Here is a 16,495-nt window from a genome sequence, read left to right as displayed (position 1 = left end):
CTGCCCTGCAGGGTCAAGTTGATTCAAATAAAAGAGTGTGTAGGCTGTTCGGCGGGCTGGAATGCCGTTCGTGTCTCCACATGATAAGGAGGCAGACAAATTTTTCCACGAGAAAACCAGTTTGTGACAATGCAACCACAAACGCTCTCTCACACACACACACAAACAGTACCCCCTCCCGTTCCTTTACGTCTGTCTTTTACGAGCTGTCATAAGGTAAATGAGTCATATATCATATATCACCGGGCCGGGTCGTATCTTTGGGTCTATCTGTGGAATGTATTTTCTGTCTTTTCTTTTTCCATTGTTCGTTTGAGGTGTGTGTTAGCCGTCAGGGCTAGATGTCCCTCTTCGCATCTCAGATTGCCTTGTAGATTTTCCCATAATGCGTTCGGAATCAATTCTTTAATTTTCACAAAAGGCCGTAGGATTTGCATGCAACGTATAGATATCCCTGTCCAAACGGCGTGAGAAAGAGGCATATGTGCAACGTTACCTGCAGACTTCTTACAGAAAAGGCGCAATTGTTCCGTTTATAAATGTAGACTATAGCAGGAAGGATTCTTGAAGCATTTTGGAGACGTTGCCGCAGTTCTTCTGGATTTAGTCTGTCTTAGCTTGTTCTGTTTCTTCAGGTCGTTCCAGATAGACTGGATGATGGGGAGATCAGATCTCTGTGTGCAGCGCTGGCTGGTGTCAGATTCCTGCAAACAAAAATCACACTGGAATATTTCAGTTAATGCATAAAAATAAATGTTTGGATATGTAAAACAATATATGTGACACACTACAGCAGAAGATAGAAATAACAGACTTAATAATTTTCAGCTGGTGAATACTAGCGTTCTAGTCATTTTTTCACCACTGTATGTATATACAAACGGACACCAGATGTTACTAAAAATCAACACCTGACACCTTTCCATCAAAGTTATCTGACATTATGAGATGAATTTGTTCGGACACAATTTTAATTTCTTGTAATATTTTACTACCGTTTTCTAACTTAAAGCGAATAAACTGTGATAATGTGAAAATTTTTGTTTAACTGTTTGCACACGCACAAAACTACATTTTTTAAAATAATTTTTAAATATATTTTTAATGAATAGTTGTGTATATATATATTACGCTTTCTATTTTAGATGCTTAACATTATAGTATATTTATAAATACATGCACACTCTTACATCCTAACAAATGTGAAAACATTTGTATATATTTATTATATATTTATAGGTTATATAAAATGTGTGTATATATATATATATATATATATATATATATATATATATATATATATATATATATATATATAAAATAATAATTTAAATAGTTTTTTGGTTTAATGTTAAGTTTGTTTTACTTGCAGTGATATAAAGGGTAAGGGTTAACCCCCCAAAGTGATTTTTAAAGACCAGTTCCGGTACTTTTCTAGATATTCTCTGTTCTTCTTTGAATATAGGTCTATGACTTTTTATTTTTATGCCTATTTTATCTCAGATTTATTATTTATTTGAAGAAACCCTTAACCCCAAGTATGAGCAATAATAAGAACTGTGATTGTTGCCTTAGCAAACACCACTAACAAGTTCAACAATATGCAACTCACAAAGCCGGTGATTTTAGATATAGTAACTAAAAGGCAAGTGTCGTACGTGGGAAGCATGGGTGGGAGTTGAATGTGGATTAAGAGTTCAGTGGCAGTACTTTAAAAGAGTGATTCCAAGCCTTTTCTAGAGGCCAGAGGTTGAAATTAATGCAGTGCTGGATAGGCAGATGCTCAGAAAGAGTTTTCAGGGGCCAATGGGAATTACGATATGTGCAGGAGGATAGAATTAATGGGAGGCCATTGAGTTCTTGTTTTCTAGCTTCCCACCTTTGCCCTTCTCAGTTATTTTCTTCCCTTGCATCCATGTGAAACGTGAGTCTGAGTGATGATCGCGTCGTACAAGGTGCTAGTTCTTAGATCGCAGAGTTTTTGGCATTACTTTGGTGGCCCTCAGCCATATCTGTAAAGACTTTTTTTTTTTTTTTTTTTAAGGTTCTGTTGATTTTTAAGGCTCAGCTTGTAAAACTCCGTCGACTTTCATATCGCGGCATGGCATGCGAATAAGGTGAAAACACGGGCTGGCGTTTTTGTGCAACACCTGTTTAGTCCGTAATTTCACTTTGACTGCATGGCGGCAGTCTGTCAGGCATCATTCTTCTCCCATAATTTGTGTAATTGTGGACGTAGAGTTTTGTGTGCGTCGTTTAGCTTGAGAACTGAGTACCTGTGAGGTTAACTGTCAAATATACTGGCCTCTAGGCAGATGGGCAGTGAAGGTTGAATGCTTAGGTGTTTTTCTTGAAAGACTGTGCTGGAAGCATTCAATCAATCACTTTTCTTTTTTTTTTTTCCCCAACGTTTTTGACGTCAAGAACAATATTGAGATTTGTTAGGCTCTGTGGGACTCTCAAATTGGACCACATTTATACTTCTGTATTTCTTTTCTCCCTTTCTACAAATAATTCTTCTGTCAGAGAAAAGTTGCAAAAACCCCAAAAATAATCTCTATATGTACTTTTTGACATTTTAAAATTATTCTATAAATTTTAGAAATATTCAAATTATATTTTAGTTTAGTTTTTATTTAATATTTATATTTTCAAAAAAGAAACGTACACAAAATAATAAAAAGTAAATATAACAAATGTCTTAATTTAATGTAATTGCATATGTTGTTCATTTGTAAGTGTTAAGTAATATTTATATGCTTATATTTATATTACTATATACTGTTTATTGATTCATTATATTGTTTCTTTAACTAGCTATTATTTTTATATATTTATATATTATATTATTATATTATATTTATATATTATATTATTATATTATATTATATTTTTCATTTCATGTCATTTTATATTTTATACATTTTTTACTTGTACATTTATTTCTTTATTTTTCTTATTTATTTCTTTATTTTTCTTATTTATTTCTTTATTTTTTATTCACTTCTGTGAATAAAAGCAAATCAAATGTACTGTAGGTGCTGAATGTAAAACTCTGCTCTCCTTTTTGTCGCCAACCCAGATTTCAGACTACTCCTCTTACGACGATAACGATGAAGATCCAGAAGAAACCAGAGCGGACTCATCCTTTCTAGACGCAGCTGAGTCCAGCAGGCAGTCGGTCAGCGAGTGGATTCGATCTGCTCAGGCGATTCTTCAGACACCTCAGAAGCAATCCCCTAAGAGCATCAAGACCCCAGAGGACTCCAGTAAAAAGAGGAGGAGGTTTGAAAGGTATTATCTACAGCGCCTGGATCTTAATCTTAATTTCGTGCAACCCTGTGCAAGATGAACTGAATTTATGAGTTCGGTGACTGTCTTTATGATTAGGATTTATCGTCTTAACTGGCAGTAATCCTTCATACTGTTATTTATTCTTACTGGGTTTTTTTTTCTTTCCAATGTTTGCCGTCAAGTTCACCTGAACTTTTACAGACGTGGACAAAATTGTTGGTACCCTTCCGGTCAATGAAAGAAAAAGTCACAATGGTCACAGAAATAACTGTTATCTGACAAAAGTAATAATAAATAAAAATTCTATAAATGTTAACCAATGAAAGTCAGACATTGTTTTTCAACCATGCTTCAACAGAATTATTTAAAAAAATAAACTCACGAAACAGGCATGGACAAAAATGATGGTACCCTAGAAAACACTGAAAATAATGTGACCAAAGGGACATGTTAATTCAAGGTGTGTCCACTAATTAGCATCACAGGTGTCTACAACCTTGTAATCAGCCATTGGGCCTATATATATGGCTCCAGGTAATCACTGTGTTGTTTGGTGATATGGTGTGTACCACAGTCGACATGGACCAGAGGAAGCAAAGGAAAGAGTTGTCTCAAGAGATCAGAAAGAAAATTATAGACAAGCATGTTAAAGGTAAAGGCTATAAGACCATCTCCAAGCAACTAGATGTTCCTGTGACTACAGTTGCACATATTATTCAGAAGTTTAAGATCCATGGGACTGTAGCCAACCTCCTGGACGTGGCCGCAGGAGGAAAATTGATGACAAATCTAAGAGACGGATAATCCGAATGGTAACAAAAGAGCCTAGAAAGACTTCTAAAGAGATTCAAGGTGAACTTCATGCTCAAGGAACATCAGTGTCAGATCGCACCATCCGTCGTTGTTTGAGCCAAAGTGGACTACATGGGAGACGACCAAGGAGGACACCATTGTTGAAAACGAATCATAAAAAGCAAGACTGGAATATGCCAAACTACATGTTGACAAGCCACAAAGCTTCTGGGAGAATGTCCTGTGGACAGATGAGACAAAATCGAAGTTTTTGCCAAGGCACATCAGCTGTATGTTCACAGACGAAAAAATGAAGCGTATCAAGAAAAGAACACTGTCCCTACTGTGAAACATGGAGGAGGCTCTGTTATGTTCTGGGGCTGCTTTGCTGCGTCTGGCACAGGGTGTCTTGAATCTGTGCAGGGTACAATGAAATCTCAAGACTATCAAGGAATTCTAGAGAGAAATGTACTAGCCAGTGTCAGAAAGCTTGGTCTCAGTCGCAGGTCATGGGTCTTGCAACAGGACAATGACCCAAAACACACCGCTAAAAACACCCAAGAATGGCTAAGAGGAAAAAATTGGACTATTGTAAAGTGGCCTTCTATGAGCCCTGACCTCAATCCTATTGAGCATCTTTGGAAGGAGCTGAAACATGCAGTCTGGAAAAGGCACCCTTCAAACCGGACACAACTGGAGCAGTTTGCTCATGAGGAGTGGGCCAAAATACCTGCTGAGAGGTGCAGAAGTCTCATTGACAGTTACAGGAAGCGTTTGATTGCAGTGATTGCCTCAAAAGGTTGCGCAACAAAATATTAAGTTAGGGGTACCATCATTTTTGTCCAGGTCTGTTTCATGAGTTTATTTTTTTTTTAATAATTCTGTTGAAGCATGGTTGAAAAACAATGTCTGACTTTCATTGGTTAACATTTATAGAATTTTATTTATTATTACTTTTGTCAGATTAAAGTTATTTCTGTGACCATTGTGAGTTTTTCTTTCATTGACCAAAGGGTACCAACAATTTTGTCCACGTCTGTATATCAGTGTAAGCACACAGAATACAAAAGGGTTCAAAGTCTCGGTGAAGTAGTTTAATAATACATCCACACCCTTACCGTAAAAACCTGGTCAGCTTGGTTTTTTTGATTGGCTATCAAGGAGCGGCTTCCTTTGCTTATTTTGTCACCTTATTTAATTAACCAGAGTATTTCCTCCTATGCGCACAAGAACCAGCGCCGCATGCACAAGGCTCAATTGTCAGATATTACTCAGCAATTGCTTTCTAGTCTACCGTCAAAGACTGAGCCCAGCCCATGGTGTTTTTTGCTATAAATGAGTCGTTTGTGAGATTGTGTGAATGGGAGAGGCAGGACGTGTCGAGTTTGTTCCCTCACGGGGGAGCTGTGTCTCTTTTTGGCTCCTGTTAGTCCACCGCTTCTTCTGCTGACCCTCAGTCCCTTCTGCAGGCGGGCGCAGGGGAAGTTGCCCCTTGCCTGAGTGTCAGTTAATGTCTTTTATTATGCTTTTGTACGCATAAAAATGATAGCACACATAAAAGTTACCACCCACTCATATAAAACGCAAATGTATACATCGTAAACATAAAGCAAATAATCATTAATAAGTGCTTGCGGAATGGAGCAGCTCTGGCAGCGAATTGAAGCCTATGATGTTTTATGAAACGAATAAGTATTGATAATTATCGATCGGTTTTCTGTTTGATAGATTTATAGATGATATAGTTAGATTCTGTGGAGTTGAATCAGATTGACTCTTTATATGGAACCGATTCATTCACATTGGTTCTTACTGACTCTCTATGCCTTTAATCTAGTTGATTTAATCAGATTAATTCTCTTATGAATAATTATTTTTAAAGGATTCTAATTTATTATTTACTATTAATTGAATGGGATTGATTTGATGGGATTGAATCTAGTTGATTCTCTTTGATTCTATGCAAGTTATTCTTATCGAGTCAATGGAATTTATTTTCTGTAATCATTAATCTATAATTTATGGGGTTCATTCTTTAGGATTCATTTATGATTGATTTACAACTGATTCCAGTTTATTTATTGTATTTTATTCATTCTTTATTACTTCCGTTTGTTTGATTTTATATTAATATTTCTATGGTATTGATTCCATTTGATTCAAACTGATTCTCCATGATTGACTCACACATACCTTGCAAATAGTTTATTGACTTTATATAAATGATTCACATGTATTTTTTACCATTGGTTTTATGTGATTCCTTGGGATTGAATGCATATACAAATTATGCTGTGTAGCTGCTTCATGGTGGTTTAAATGAATCAGTCACACCGAATGACTGATTCGGTGTAATTGATTCAGTAGATTTGGTTCAGAGTTTGATCATGTGTTATTCTGAACGTCTGATTGTTTTATTTTCTGTATGATTCTGATTCGGTGTGATCGAATCCACTCGTTCTGTTGGTCTGATTCTGTGGGACTGAATCCTTGTGATCTCTCTCTGTAGGGGAGGTTTTGCTGAAAGGCTGAACCGACTCCACAGCAGACAAAAATCAGCCATCAGCTTTTGGAGACATCAGTGCAACTCGACCACATCAGCTGGTAAGACGCATCCAATCTGAATCCTGTCTGTTTATGTGAAGACTCAATTACGTCTTTGAACGTTAGCTCTGTACAGATCGTTAGTGGTTAGTTCTCCGTTCCTGACCACTGATGTTTTTACAATTAAAAATGAAGTCCTTTTTTTTTATTTTAAATACTGCCAATGTCAAATCTGGCCCAAAGAATGTGCCAGGAAATTATTTAACCACCAACCCACAGTTTTCATATTTCCATAATTGCTTGTCATGCTCGATGAAATGTGTATAATATTATATATAGTCAATGAATGAGATCTCTCCGTGTACAGTTGGAGGAGGAGGCGGCTGTGAAAGCAAGCTCGTTTCAGGTGATTCAGGTGACAATAGGACGCACTGTAATTGTCTCGCAGACAAAGCGACAGGAAACCACAGACACAAACACGCTGCAGACTCAGTCGCACACTTTACGTTTTCATTTTCCATGGTATAACGGATTTCTTTTTAAACGGTGCCCTGTTAGGGGTCTTCGTGTGTAGGTATGTTTGCATGTAGGTTTAAAGAAGCTAATGTTTCGGTTGACGGTGGAAATTCAAGAGAAAATGTAAAACGATAATAAGAAATTGCTCGTATGGTGCATCGTTAGTGCAAAGCAGGCTTGTTATTATTATTAGGCAAAGCTAAATGTTCGTTACTTGAAATAAAATGAAGATTGACATAATGAAATGAAATATTAAAACTTAAACACATATTTGATTACTGCAGTTGTCAAGCCATAATGCCTCATTTTTGAAGTTTGAAGTTTGAAGAACATATAAAAGCTATGAATATATAAAAGTGACAAGATTAATGAAAAAATGTAAACAGAATTCGACAGGAATATTTCATATTATTAAGAAAACCTGTAATGGTTTATCAGTGATTATAAAGTAATCCTGGTGAATTTTTGTTTTTTAACTATTACAGTTAAAAATAAAATGCTTAATTACAGTTGTTATACATGTTTAAGTGTCAAATTTGTGTTATTCTAGTTCTGAATGCCTGTCTTTCACCATCTTCTGATTCATTGTATTCTTATGCATGCGATGTTAGCTGACTAAGATGATTTTTTCATTCAAGTTTGCATCTGGAAAGTGATTTAGGATGACTGGACAGCTTTGCAACTGGCATAATTCCTTAGAAAATTCCACAGCCTAAAGAATGCATCTCCCACTCACTTCTTGCTAGTTGCAGGATTTACGTTTACCTACTTTTTTTAATATGCAACATTAGGTGTTCTCATTGCTAATAAATTAGATGTCAGTGTGTGCATTTAGCAACTTGTTTCTTTCCTTTTCGTAGCCGTGCATAGCTTTTCGGTAGCGGTTCCTCCCTAAAAAACTGAAAAATAGCCTTGTTTCTGTTTTGCATGCAGTTGCATGGAGTAAGCGTAGCCTGTTTCTCGTACTACTTTTACATTTTTCTCCAAAATTTCCATTACACATCGTTCTTCTCTGAAGTCTTGGCTGTGCTCGGCATGATTTCAGCTGAGTCAATTGTGTTCATGTGTCCAATCGAGGGGGCCAACTATTCCTTGAACAGTCAGCATGGGAATATATCCCGTCAGTGCTGGATTTTGTTTCATTTCCTCAGAACTGAGTGAAATGAAAAACTTGAAACCGCGCCAGTGTTGAGTTTTCACTGCATAACCCAAAATATCCTGCTGCTGTTATTCATTTACTGGGCCTGTATCGTATCTGTGCTGTTTTGCAAAACTTAATGACTTTGAGAATGAAACCGTCTTTCAGAGCTGGCCTTTCTATCAAATTTAAAGCTTACATCCAGGCTAATTGTTGTGCTACATTAAAAGATTTGAAATGAAAAATATTTCAATTTAAGGTTTGGTCCTAGTATAAACAGAGATTCCCTGGGCTTAAATTATGTGTGCAGATTGATTCATACCTACGTTTTATTTTTCATCCAAGCTGAGAGGTCAGGGGTTTTGGTGCTGAGGATTCTGGGAGTTCTGGAGGAATGTGGCATGCAGGCGGCTGTATGCAACAGGCTGCCGGAAGGAGAAAAGTGTGTGGCTCTTTTCAGCAAGGACACGGCCGCCCAGTTACAGCCTGCGCCCGGAAACATTGTCCACATCTACCCACCATGGTAAGAGTCCTGCTCCATACCACTTTACCATAAAACAGCTGAAAGAGAGTTTATTATCTGTGATGTTAATAAACTGTTTGTTGGCTACTGACCTAACACCCTTGAATTAACAGCAATTTAAAATGCTAATATATATCTTTTTTTTAATATTTACTATAGTGGCTGCTTATGCATTACTATTAACTATTAACTTTTTCTTATAATATGGGCATAAGTAACGTCTCAAATTGCATGGTTTGCTGACCTAATTTCCATATAAGTCACAGAATAGGGGTGAATTTCTTTTTTTAAACACAATACCCTAGCCGTGACTCACCTTAGAAACCACTTTGTGATTTCTAATTTATGCATTCCTTTTCCATTTCCTTTTTTAAACAAAGATATACATTTTAAAAAATTACCATAAGGATTTTTAAAATATTTATTTGTCAATCATCATTGTGTCAGTGGTTTGGTCATAAAACTAAACATGCAAATAAAAAAAACATTATAGAGTCAAAATAAAGACATTATTTAGAGATATAGACTACTGATATTTATATGCATTTTAGATATGTATACTGATACATTATAAAATATTAGAATTAGTGCTGTCAAATGATTAATTGCATCCAAAATAAAAGTTTTTGTTTATATTATGTACGTGTACACTGTATGTTTATTATGGATATATAAATATACACACGCATACACAGTATACATTTCAAAAATATTTACATTTATACATATATATTTATATATTCATATTATAGTATTAGATTTTATATTATATATATATAAATATGTAATATATAAACATAAAATATTTTTTTAATATATTCTTGTGTGTGTGGGTATGTATGTATAATTTCCATATAAATATAAGCATGTTTTTGCTCAATTTGTGCATCTGAATAACATTGAGCTGTTTTTAATTTGAGTATGAGCTTCTATCATAAAAACCATAAAACCTGCTGCATCAAAAAAACATGTTACTCAAAAAAGTGGCAAAAATATTTTTGTCTAAAAATGTCCTGCTATTTCACATTATGCAAACTCTTTCACTCTTATGTGAACAGCCAGGTTGTTTCCTTTTTTTTTTTTTAATCTTCCACATTTTTCCTTTTCTGCCTCGCTTTGCCTGCTGGCATATCTGTTTTTCGTCGTTTTCATCATAATTTCATCAACAGGAGTCTCGATCACGCGTGTTGCACAGCATTGACGCACATCTCCCTATATCTTCCACGGTAATTTGTGATGAATCACTGTTGGAGCAGTAAGCCTCAGGTTGGCAGGAGCGGTCTTGCCGTGTGCGGCCGCGCGGTTTGCGCAGAGCTGATAAGCGCGAGAGGCCTGCGGGGCTGAAGGTGAGAGGGACAGACGAGCCAGTTTCCCTCTTGTGTGGGAGGACCGCAGATCCACGGATCCGTCCAAACTGGAAAGGCCAGGCCTCGCCGGAAGCCAAGGCCCCTCCCCTCTCGCCCCCATGTAGCGTAGCTCCCACGTCATTCCTCAGCTCCAGGGAATGGCCTGCATACCTCTTCCTGGCAGCTCTGAGCTCATTTCCAGCAAGCCGGGAAAAAACATTGCTGGATCCTTTTTCTTCCCTCGCCTTTTTTTTTTTTTTTTTTTTGGGGGAGCGTTAGGCAGCGGATCACAATAACTGTGACAGAGGCCAGAGGGCCGAATAGAAAACACATGCAGCACAGTGTGTTGCTGGCACAGTTTCTCCTCTTGTCTCATTTTCTCTCTTTCTTTCTCTCCCCCTGCGGAGTGTTTGCTTTAAGGGCAGGCATAGTTGACCCTGGAAAGTCCAAGAGTTCATTTTACCCTGGAAAGTCCACGGGATCGACTCCAGTTCGGCCCCTTTAGTTTGCAGAACAGAACACGGACAGCAGATGATAACGCTTTACATGTCGTCAAATATATTTAAAAACGTACGGGAAGTTGATAAATGCAGGCATGGGATTTTTCAGTGTCAAAATACATGAAAAGGTTTTGGTGATTTGCAGTCGTCTCTTTGTTTGGTTTTTGCAGTTCTTTGAAATAGTCATGCTCCGTGACGCAGGGTTGGGCAGAATTCCAAAGTTAAGGATTGACTTCCTTTCAGTTCGTCAGGTGGAATTTTAATTGGTTCGGCTACTCCCCACAGGAAGTTAAATTGGAATTAAAGATTCAGATATTTAATTAGAGTAACAATTCTACTTCAAATTATTAACTTGCAGACAAGGTTTTCAAACCATCGTTCGAAATGCCAAACATTTATTTTCTAGTCAAAAAGGACACTTATTGAACTTCAGATTTAAACTTTATTGATATTTAATGACAGATAAAACGTAAAAGGACCACCAATTGGATTTTAGTGCAGATGTCTGTTATTAACTTCTTTTACTTTTTAATTTCATTGTAAAGTTTGAAACTTTGTAGACAAAACAATTATTTGCATACAAAATGTAAATATTTATAACTTGCATTTAGTGATGGTTTCGTGACCTGCATATGCCAAAAATGTGCCTGGGTTTCTATATAGTCTTTCTTGGTATCCATCAGATTCGATTTGGTTTCTGTTTGCACCCAAATCCGCGTCCGTTGCTGTTAACAAAGGAAACAAAAGATATGGGAATAATTTTCTTGATAAACGTTTTATTTTGCTTTTATAGTCCTTTTTTATTATTTGAAAGACTTAGATTTGCCATACGTTAAAGTCTGAATCAAAAATTCATGTGCCTGCTTTGGATTATGTTCACTACTTCCTGTATTAAAGTGTTTCTGATGACCAACACCCTTGTGCACACATACACACACACACACACACACACACACACACACACACTCACACTGTTCCCAGCTTCTTCACGGTTCAGCTATGAAGGAAATACCTGTCATCGCTGGGTAGTGATTACACCTGTGCCGCACCCTCACCTGTTTGTGTCAGCTCTGACGTCAGCACACTCATGAGTTTGTTCTCAGACTTCCTGTTTAGATCCACCGGAAATGCACTGACACGTATATCATGATCGTAAATGTGATTATGTGTGCCCTGGGCTTTACAAATCTCTGCTAAGACTTTATTTCCTGTGCACCTGATCACATTGCTTTGTATTTTTATTTGTGTAGCATTTCTGATAAAGAGTTTTTGTTTGCATAAACAATTTTTTTTTTTTTTTAGTAGTAGTATGATTAGCATCTCATTTTTATTGTATTTTTGTAATTTATTCAAAAATGGTTTCTAATATTAAAATGTGTAATTATTATTAAATATGATTTTAGAATTATCAAATTATATTTATACACTTTAATTTGAGAAATATCTGTATTTTATTTATGAATTACGAAAAAAGTAAAAAATTATGCATCTGCATATTGGATTAACAAAGTGTGAGAAGTATTATAAGAAATAATACATAAAAATAAAGATTTAATTTTTATTTTAGAAATTAGATATTTAAAAAAAAAAAAATACAGTTGGACAGGTAGTAAAAGGAAAATAAATGCCAATAAATGTCCAGCATATATAGAAATAAGTTCAAGGTTTTGAAAAAGCATCCCATGATGCACCTCATAAAGTTGATTGAAGATGGTTTTGTTTACCTGTGATGCTTACAGTGATTCAGTGACTATTCTTCTGAAATGTAGAAAATTTATACAATCATTTTAAATTATAATGATACATTATATAAATATTTTTATTATAATAGTAATTATAATATTATTAGCTATTGCACGCAGTAAAATACTTTCTCGTTTCTACACTTAATTGCCAACAAAAAAATCTGTTTTTTTTTTTTTTTTTTTTTTTTTTTTGGCCTGTCACTGGATTGTCAAAGACTGGAATTTTCTGTCCTATTCTTCTTGGGTTGACAGCGTGTTGAAAAAAGCGCTTGTTTGCAGTAGGGTGGAGAGGACCTCCACCTCTCCTGTGTAAACTTGCCTTTGCTGGCTGCCCTGGAGCTGCACGCTGTTGGCTGAAGTTCACTAGGTTCAGTGTGATTACTCGTCTCTGCTGGCACCTGTTCAATTTTCTCTCGGGGCAGGATGATTTGAATGCTGACGTACGTGTTACGTCTCATGACATGAGCTCTGCAGGCCCGGCTTGTAGTGGAGTGGAGGCCTCCGTTTATTGAAGACATGTTTGTTTGAAACAGATCTGTGACAAATTACCCTACACTCAGCGCAAAGATTGATCAGGCTATTTGTAACCTACTCTTGAGGCCCTGTGAATGGTACATTGTCATGCATTCATGACAGCACTTTTAATGTATGTGCTTACCAGCGTGCAGATGTTTTCAGAGAAATGCATATGTCGTTTGCAGGCTTTTGTCCCCATGTGCTTCATATCAATAACTAGTTGTAAACACTTTCCTGTACAAACTGATCATAGCTCTTTATAGGGCTGCATGATTCATCAGTGCAAAAACGGCTTAGTGTGATTCTGTTACATGAATGTATGCATTAGGTTGTTTAAAGTAAAGTGAGGCACTGTTCTCATCCGTCGGTTTTCAGTGTCTCAGAGCGGCTCAGTTCACAGTAAATGCTGCTCCACATGAACTCAATCTCTGCATCTGCTCTGAGTTTGAGTCTCTTTAACGTGCATTTGGGAATGCAGTGTGCCAACTATCTTCCGATGCTTGTAATAAAGAAGGTCTTGTAAACAAAAAAAGAAGGGCTTTCTGTCTTCTTTCAGTTTATTTAAAGTTTAGTGGTGGAATGTTCAAAATATGAAAAAATAAATAAATAAAAAATATATACATAATTAGTGTTTTGTTTAGTAATAATAAATGAATACAATTTATACATGTATAAAAAATATTATTTTATTAAATATTTTACAGTAAAATATTGCAATAGTAATGCATTTCTTATTTTGGTTTATTTAGTAATTTTTGTATTTTTATTAGTACTATATTAGTAATAATAGTAGCTATATTATTAATAATGCATTTAAAATATAATGAATTTTATTAGTAATAATAATTTTTATTATTAATGCATTATTTCATTTTATTATTGTGTATTAATTACTTTTCTTAAATACACAGTATTTTAATAATTATTAATCATATATGATAATAAATTATTTAAATATAATAATGAAATGTTCATTTTATGATTGTAATGTAGAAATATAGATTATTTAATAATTTTTCTTGTTTTTTTTCCTTTAGTGAATGTAATGTAAAACATAATTATATTTAAAAATTGTTGTTTGTTATTTTTCTTAAATAGTCTATTTTTTAATTTACAATGAATATTATAACAGTAATATAGTAATTATTTTACTTTATTCAGTATTTTATTATTAATAATAATAATAATAATAATATTTTTATTAATTTTGATATAATAATAACAATATTTGCCCAGTTGTGCAGTAATACAAGCAAGCACAGCAAATCTGGATCTTCTTTTACATGCAATTCACAATTTTAAGCCACTTGCCAAGTAGGCTTAAACTAGCCTCAAGTCTGGTCTGCTTTTTGCTTTTATTTTATATATGAAAACCAAAAAGATGAATAGTGCTTCAGAAGGAGTATTGTTTGACTGCAACTCATTCACATCTTTCTTTTGGCAAACAGCGACTAACACTTGTTTTGTGTGTTTTGTTCTTGCTCGGTTACTAAGACACACCAATGCAGACCATTATCACAAAAGCGCAGCTTGTTTCGCAGTCGATCTGTTGAATGCCAAGTACAAAGTAATAGTGTCGACTTGAGTTCAGCGCTTTGATATAAACAAGTTTTCAGACCGCCTGTACAATGGAAAAGAGCATCTTTGTTGCTCAGTCAGTCACAAACAGTTATTTTCCACCCAGAGGGGGACGGGCTTGAGCGTTCGTGTGCACCTGAGGATATTTTGAGACGCTTTTATGTACGTGAGAAGTGTGGAGGTGGTTGTGCTCGATGAGACCCGCTGTCAATCTATCAATGCAAGTCGAGTTTTATGAATGTTGCCACGCTGTGATAAAAGCATCGCATGATGTGTCATTTCCAAAAAAAAAACAACACATTATGACTAGCAGACCTCTGTTTGTCTCTCTAGGCAGAATCTGGTTGTGGAGGGTGAACGTTATCCCATAATTCTCAACACCCACTTCAGTCAGAAAGTCTGCGAAGAGACTAAGCCGGATAACGCGGGCGGTCCGAGAGCCGCGGTATCTGTGGAGAAATGCAGACCTCCGCCGTTAACCAGGAGCCTGTGGCGGTCAGGGACGAGCCAAGTGTCAGCCGAGACATCCATTCCCTGTAAACAGGTTCGTCAGCTGTCCTCTCTCATGTGATCGCGGGAAGGAAACTGAAATTCCCAGAAGATCCAGCTCCTATGTTAGATTTCAAATTCGGCCACACATATAAAATGTGTGAAAGTGCTGTTGGAATGGAGACAGCTGCCGCTTCCTGTGTGACACTCATGAGTGCAGATGATTTATGAGGGATGTTTTTAATGCATAAATATTTGCTTTAGTGTGAAAGCGAAGCCCAATTTTCCTGTTCGACAAGACCCCGACGTAACATTAGTTTTTATTTTTTATTTTTTTGAAAGCATTTGAAGAATGAGGCTTTGCTCTTTCCCTTACTGTACCACTCGAAATAAGCAGTTCAGTGTCGTCCGCACGAAGTCTGTGTTGGTTGTAAACACACAAAGTGTTAGCCACAGTTTTCAAAACACGTAGTAACTATATCTTATCAAAAATATGAGCAGACTAACACAACACAACAACCTAAAAATTAGTATTTTGTTATCATTTTTACTCACCCTTATGTCATTCAAACTGAAACACAAAGAAGATATTTTAAGATTGATTTTTTTTTTTTAGAATAGAAATCATTGTTCTCCAGTGTTGTTTGTAGGGTCTGTGCAGGGTCCGAAAAGGTCTAGGTTTTATAAATATATCTTAATATGTGTTCTAAAGCCCAATAAAAGGCTTACAGGTTTGGAACGATATGAGGTTTTTTTTGGGTGCACTGTCCCTTTAAGAAATTTGTGATGCCAAGTTATTACGTTGGAGACTGTACAACAACTTCTTATGGTGTGTTTAGGGAAAAAATAAAAATGTTTTCATTTTCCATCTTCAGGTCGGTGAGTTGAACAGAAGCGTGAGTGCGGAAGTCTCTGCTGGATGCAGTGGAGGATTGTGGGCGTCCGGCTCTCAGAGCGGTCCTGTTGAAGTGGTTGTTCAGAGGGTCTACTGCATACCCATCGCCAAGTCACTACACAGAGATTCTCTCCAGCACAGAGCACTCTATAAACCTCCACCAGAATCTGCACCACCTCAGCACATCGGCAGGTACTGGACCTTTCATAACACAGTTACTTGGAGGGAAAAAGAAAATGTCTGGTACACTGTTGCAGCTTGCAGATTTTAAGTAAAATAAATGCTTACAAGTATGGAGGTGGTATTTTATACTATTGATCAAAAACACAGAAAGAGTGACATTGTGGAATATTATTATAATTTAAAATAAATGTTTTTATATATATATATATATATATATATATATATATATATATATATATATATATATATATATATATATATATATGTGTGTGTGTATATATATTATTTATTTTATTTATCTTTATTTATTTTTTTGCATATGCAAAGGTGCATTTTCAGCACCACTACTCCAGTCCTCAGTGTCACATGATCCTTTTGAATGGTAGTGCATGCATGCACGCAGGATATTATGTTATTTAATATTACAATTTCAGTC

General features: G+C 35.9%; 1 protein-coding gene across 1 annotated transcript in view; it reads left to right on the top strand.

The window, feature by feature from the left end:
- The first annotated feature begins 1,667 nt into the window (after nt 1–1,667).
- The window catches only part of LOC122330171 (DNA repair-scaffolding protein-like), a 40,400-nt gene continuing 25,572 nt past the window's right edge, over nt 1,668–16,495 (top strand). Inside the window, 6 exon segments of the mRNA XM_043227032.1 lie at nt 1,668–1,671; nt 3,039–3,294; nt 6,596–6,690; nt 8,630–8,807; nt 14,826–15,036; nt 15,857–16,068. Of these exon segments, the coding sequence (XP_043082967.1) occupies nt 1,668–1,671; nt 3,039–3,294; nt 6,596–6,690; nt 8,630–8,807; nt 14,826–15,036; nt 15,857–16,068 (956 nt within the window).

Source organism: Puntigrus tetrazona, chromosome 24, assembly GCF_018831695.1.
Source record: "Puntigrus tetrazona isolate hp1 chromosome 24, ASM1883169v1, whole genome shotgun sequence".
NCBI lineage: Eukaryota > Metazoa > Chordata > Actinopteri > Cypriniformes > Cyprinidae > Puntigrus > Puntigrus tetrazona.
This window is presented reverse-complemented; position numbering and strand designations above follow the sequence as displayed.